We start from the raw sequence: 6,371 nt of genomic DNA, 5'->3' as shown, positions 1-6,371 counted from the left end.
CAAAAAGCATGTAACACGTTCTTTATCATATATTATTAGCGTTTGAGCACGAAAAAACAAATTAATACTTAAAAAATAATAAAGACTGAATAAATAATAAGTACTGTATATATAGAATCATAATAACCAAGTTATGTTGTAAGGAATACCCAACGAAATCGTTTATCGTATTTAAAGGATGACATATATAAATACCTAGATGGTTCTATTTATTTTTACTTATTAGCTTTGTTATTTTATTCATTTTCAGAATACTAAAAAAGAATCAGGTTAACATAGAATGTAACATTCATGAAATATATATACAGATGCTTTATCACATTTTTTATTTACTCATTTTTTATGCTGTAACAAATTATTATTTGGAATACAAATTTACATTTTTATTTTTTAAATAAATACAAATGTATATTTTTTTTTACTAATTTATTATAAAATTGTAATAATAAAAGATTAAGATAAATGCAATAGGCAGTGGCATAAAAAAACAAATAAAAAAAAATATAAAACTACATACTATGCATATGTATTTTATAATAGAGTAAATAGTACAATAATATTTTTTCTTTGCCAAAATATTATGGTAAATTATACTATTATAATATTCGAAAAAAAAATTTAGGTAATAATAATATTATTAATAAAAATGTTTATCATAAAAAAATTATATAGTTAAATTGAATTTCATATATAATATTTTCGAATTTTGCGTATTTTATTTTTTTGATATATATATTTATGTAATATATAATATATATTTTTATATTCGTTTTTGCTATTGTAAAAATATATATTTTTTTGTATTCATATATAAAATTTATAGATATAATTTGTTGTTTTATTATCTATGAAAATTGTACAAGTTTTTCAAATGATAAGTAATATTATGAAAAAGAAAACAATAAATATTTAAATTGTTATTATTATTATTTATGCGGAATATCGTCAATATATTATTTTAAAATTGTTTTAAAGTATTCCTTTGTATATATAGTGGCAGATATCTTCAACTTTTATGCCATATCTTTTATGTTTTTGATTTTCCTCATAAAAAATATATATTGCATATAAAAATTTCCGAACATTTACCCACATAATAATATAACCGTTAGAAAACTAAAATTAAGAAAAATATATAATTCCCGTAAAAACAGACGAGTAAAACCGGCATACTTTTGTGTTAATTTTTTTGGTAGGATATGAATGCATATATATTTATATATACGTAAACTGATATTGATAAAATAGAATTTATGAAGTTGTTATAATATATAGCTAATAGCTAAATCCCCAAAAACGATAAAATAGACGATGGAGGATGATAAAATAAAATCAAATAGTATCTCTAACTTTTCAGTTACATACGAAAGAGAGTCTGGATCGAACAGTAATAGCGAAGAAAGAGATATGAGTAGTGATGAAAATGAATCAAATTTATTTATGAACTTAACTGGTGACAAAAATGAAAAAATAGAAGACAATAGCAGTTTTGTTAATATGAAAGATAGTTTATTAGAATCCATAGATTTAAGTGTTCTTGATTCTAATTTTGATTCTAAAAATGATTTTTTACCCAATAATTTTTCTAAAAATTTAAATAATATAACTAAAGATAATATCAGTAATAAGTATTTAAATAAATACTTGAATAAAAATGATTCAGCATTTATGACAATGAGCAAAGATAACAATTCAATAGATTTGAATAATTTAAATGTTTCTAACAATAACTTAAATGGGAATAACATTGTTTCAAATGACGGGGGTAACAAAAATATGCATGTAAAAATCGGAAACAATAATATTAATGGTAGTACTGGTGCACCAACTAACAAAAAAGAAATATTTATGGATTCAGGAGCAAGTTCGATAAATATGAATGAGGATAATAGCACAATGCATAATATTAGAATATATAAAAATACAAATAATATTAATGATACATATGAAAAAAAAATAATTGAAACTGAATTGAGCGATTCTAGCGATTTTGAAAATATGGTTGGAGATCTTAGAATTACATTTATTAATTGGTTAAAAAAAACACAAATGAATTTTATAAGAGAAAAAGATAAATTATTTAAAGATAAAAAAGAACTGGAAATGGAAAGAATAAGATTATATAAAGAAATAGAAAATAGAAAAGCTATAGAAGAACAAAAATTACAAGATGAAAGAAAAAAATTAGATATTGATATATCTAATGGCTATAAACAAATTAAAAAAGAAAAAGAAGAACATCGAAAACGATTTGATGATGAAAGATTAAGATTTTTACAAGAAATTGATAAAATCAAATTAGTACTTTATTTAGAAAAAGAAAAATATTTTCAAGAATATAAAAATTTTGAAAATGATAAAAAAAAAATAGTAGATGCTAATATAGCAACTGAAACTATGATAGATATAAATGTAGGAGGCGCTCTTTTTGAAACTTCTAGACATACATTAACTCAACAAAAAGATTCATTTATTGAAAAACTATTAAGTGGAAGATATCATATAACAAGGGATAAACAAGGTAGAATATTTTTAGATCGTGATAGTGAATTATTTAGAATTATATTAAACTTTTTAAGAAATCCGCTAACCATACCTATACCTAAAGATTTAGGAGAAAGTGAAGCATTATTAAAAGAAGCAGAATTTTATGGTATAAAATTTTTACCATTCCCCTTAGTTTTTTCTATTGGAGGTTTTGATGGAGTTGAATATTTAAATTCTATGGAACTTTTAGATATAAGCCAACAATGCTGGCGTATGTGTACACCCATGTCAACTAAAAAAGCATATTTTGGTAGTGCAGTATTAAATAATTTTTTATATGTATTCGGTGGTAATAATTACGATTATAAAGCTTTATTTGAAACAGAAGTATATGATAGATTAAGAGATACATGGTTTTTATCTAGCAATTTAAATATCCCAAGAAGAAATAATTGTGGTATCACATCAAATGGACGAATATACTGTATTGGTGGTTATGATGGATCATCTATTATACCTAATGTTGAGGCATATGATCATAGAATGAAAGCTTGGATAGAAGTAGCACCGTTAAATACTCCGAGATCTTCAGCTATGTGTGTAGCTTTTGATAATAAAATTTATGTTGTAGGGGGTGCTAATGGAGAAAGATTAAATTCTATTGAAGTATATGATGAAAAAATGAATAAATGGGAAAATTTTCCATATGCATTATTAGAAGCTAGAAGTTCAGGGGCAGCTTTTAATTATCTAAATCAAATTTATGTTGTTGGTGGTATTGATAATGAACATAATATTTTAGAGTCAGTTGAACAATATCAACCATTTAATAAAAGATGGCAATTCTTAAATGGCATTCCTGAAAAAAAAATGAATTTTGGTGCAACCACTTTATCCGATTCTTATATAATTACAGGAGGTGAAAATGGTGATGTTCTTAATTCTTGTCATTTCTTTTCTCCAGATACAAATGAATGGCAAATTGGTCCATCTTTACTTGTTCCAAGATTTGGACATTCCGTTTTGGTTGCAAACATTTAAATAATCAAACCGTTTGATGTGCACACAAAAAACAATAAAATAAATTTTCAGAATAAAAAAATTAGAGAGCACTTGTTTTCCATATACACGTATGTATTTAGTTTAGGTTATTACATAATGATATTCTAGGCAATATATAATGCTGCATTCTTATGCTTTTTTCGGTATAAATTTTGTAATTTTTAAAAGAATAAAATGATATTCCATATTGTATTAAGAACTGTGTACATGTAAATTGGATGAAATACTGATGACACAAACAAGTCTAACCATATATACATACATTATGTTTGTTTATGTTCGATGTACAAGAATATGAAAAGTAGGAATGAAGTTAATCATTCATCACAATATTGCATTCTGTTCATCTTTTTTTTTTCATTTTTTTTTCATTTTTTTTTCTTTTTTTATTTCAATTATATGCTTTCATTGTATCCCCCAATTTTGACTTTTCATTTTTTTAATTCTATATGTCCTTTTTGCTAATCACAGGGAATAATATTGAATTATACCCAACTGATTTATAAAATTAACATATTCGTTTTTAAACGCAACATTTTTATTTACGTACGTATATTTCCATTTAACCCAAATTTAATAGAAAAATTATTGTTGATTTTTTTTTATATTTCCCTCAAAGCCTTCTTATTTATAATAACACATTTTTAATTATTTTATGATTGTTTTATGTATAAACAATTTCGAAAATATATTTCGCATATTGAAACACGCGCCTACAAATATGAACAAAAATCGCTAATGTATAAAAAAAAAATTAATAATTTATCAGAAAACGTTATCCTAATATTTACAGCATCTGCATTGAAAAATAATGTCAATAAAAAAAATAAAAAAAATAATATTTATTACCATCTTAGCCAAAATTTAATTCCCTAATTTTATTTCTATTACTTATTTTTTATGCTCATTTCAGGCGCTCACCATTGACCTACGATTTGTGACTTATTTTTTTCAGAATAGAACACATTTATATAATTCTGCGCAAAGGATGGAAAAGTAGGTCATTTATTTCTAGTTATATTAGCTAAATAATTAAATTGAACTTTAGGCCCACATGCACATACGAATACATAAGTAGATTCATATAATATGGAGCAAATTTTAAAACTATTGGAGGAATATGATCAGAAAGTTTTAGGAAACTACTTCAAAGATGGACATATTGATAATATTGATCATATAAACTTAAATGATTTAAAAGAATTCTTAGAAAAATTAAACAAAATAAAATACAAAGACGACAAAATAAAGAACTATAAGATAAGCGCTCCCAATATTATCGACCTGAATAATAGTATATATGAACACCAAAACTTACAAAATGGAACCATAATTAAAAATATATATAAAAATGATAAAATAACTAATGAATTAAAACAAATAGGATTAAAATGTATTAAAGAAAATCAAGTGGCAGTCATATTTTTAGCAGGGGGGTTGGGATCACGACTTCATTTAAAAAAGGCAAAAGGATTGCTCCCAATAACACCTATACTTAATAAAACTTTTTTTCAGTTTTATTTTGAACAAATTAGATTTTTACAAGATTATTGTTTTTTATTTTTTGAAAATGAAATAAAACCATATAACAACAATTTCCATAATAATATAAATTGCTACGATGAAAATACTAGCAATGATTATAAAAAATGTAATAGTAATAATAATAATAATAGAGCAAATAACTGTCTTTCACAAAAAGAAAATGACTCTAATAATATAAATGATAGAAAAAATGCCAATTACAAATATTTAGAAAACACAAATGAATCAGTTAATATATATATTTATATTATGACATCTGATTTTACTTATGATCATACAATTAAATATTTACAAGACAATAATTTTTTTGGTATAAACAGTAATAACGTTAAAATTTTTAAACAATGCAATAACTTTATTACCAACTTTAATTTTGATATTCTTATGAAAAATCATAATACTGTGTTAACAGCCCCAGGGGGAAACGGTACTATTTTTAAGGCATTATATAATAATATGATAATTAATGATATGATAAATAAAAATATTAAATATATTCAAATTGTAAGCATTGATAATATATTAAATAAAATAGCGGATCCCGTGCTTATAGGATTATGTTCATTCTATAATTGCGATATTGTTAATAAAGCAGTTATAAAAAAAGAAAATGAGGCAGTTGGAATTTTTTGTATGAAAGAAAAAATAAATCAAATGTATGATGAAAATAAAAATATGAATACATGCGAAGACGATGATAAGGACAATCCTTTTTGTGTGTGTGAATATAATGAACTAAGTGAAGATATCCTAAAAAATTCAGAATTATTTAAATATGGAAATATATGTCATCATATATTTTCCTTAGATTTTTTACAACATATTGTTAAAAATAAAATATATAATAATATGGAATTACATAAAATATCGAGAGAAAAAGAATATTATAATTTTACGTCTAGTGTATCAAATAATAATATACTTACTAAATCAAAAGTATATTGTTATGAATATTTTATTTTTGATATTTTTAAATACGCTAAGAAAATATTAGCATATGAAGTATGTTGTGATAACGAATTTAATCCAATAAAAAGTAATAACAATGGTGATAGTATATTAAGTGCTAAAATAAGCTTAAGTAATTTACATAAATCTTGGCTTATAAAAAAAAATTTTAATATTATTCAAAGTACCCAGGAAAATAATAATTTTTGTGAAATATCTCCTTTAATATCGTATGATGGATCTTTTTTTTTTAATTTCCCAAAACAAAGAGATATACAATTGCCATTTGTGCTTGATAGAGATACTTTACAAGAAAATTAAAAAATAAA

The 6,371-nt window shown here is 23.2% G+C and overlaps 2 protein-coding genes across 2 annotated transcripts; both read left to right on the top strand.

Annotated features, from left to right (window-relative positions):
* Positions 1 to 1,311: 1,311 nt before the first annotated feature.
* PY17X_1362400 (uncharacterized protein) lies at positions 1,312 to 3,528 on the top strand (the record flags this gene model as incomplete). Its single annotated transcript, XM_725808.1, has 1 exon — positions 1,312 to 3,528. The coding sequence occupies one exon, from the start codon at positions 1,312 to 1,314 to the stop codon at positions 3,526 to 3,528; it is 2,217 nt and encodes a 738-aa protein (XP_730901.1).
* Positions 3,529 to 4,638: 1,110 nt separating this feature from the next.
* On the top strand, positions 4,639 to 6,363 carry PY17X_1362300 (UDP-N-acetylglucosamine pyrophosphorylase, putative; the record flags this gene model as incomplete). The annotated part of the gene is made up of 1 exon (XM_725809.1): positions 4,639 to 6,363. The coding sequence occupies one exon, from the start codon at positions 4,639 to 4,641 to the stop codon at positions 6,361 to 6,363; it is 1,725 nt and encodes a 574-aa protein (XP_730902.1).
* Between the last annotated feature and the right edge of the window lie 8 nt (positions 6,364 to 6,371).

This window comes from Plasmodium yoelii (assembly GCF_900002385.2).
Source record: "Plasmodium yoelii strain 17X genome assembly, chromosome: 13".
NCBI lineage: Eukaryota > Apicomplexa > Aconoidasida > Haemosporida > Plasmodiidae > Plasmodium > Plasmodium yoelii.
The sequence above is the reverse complement of the archived record's forward strand: the minus strand, read 5'-3'. Positions and strand labels throughout refer to the sequence as shown.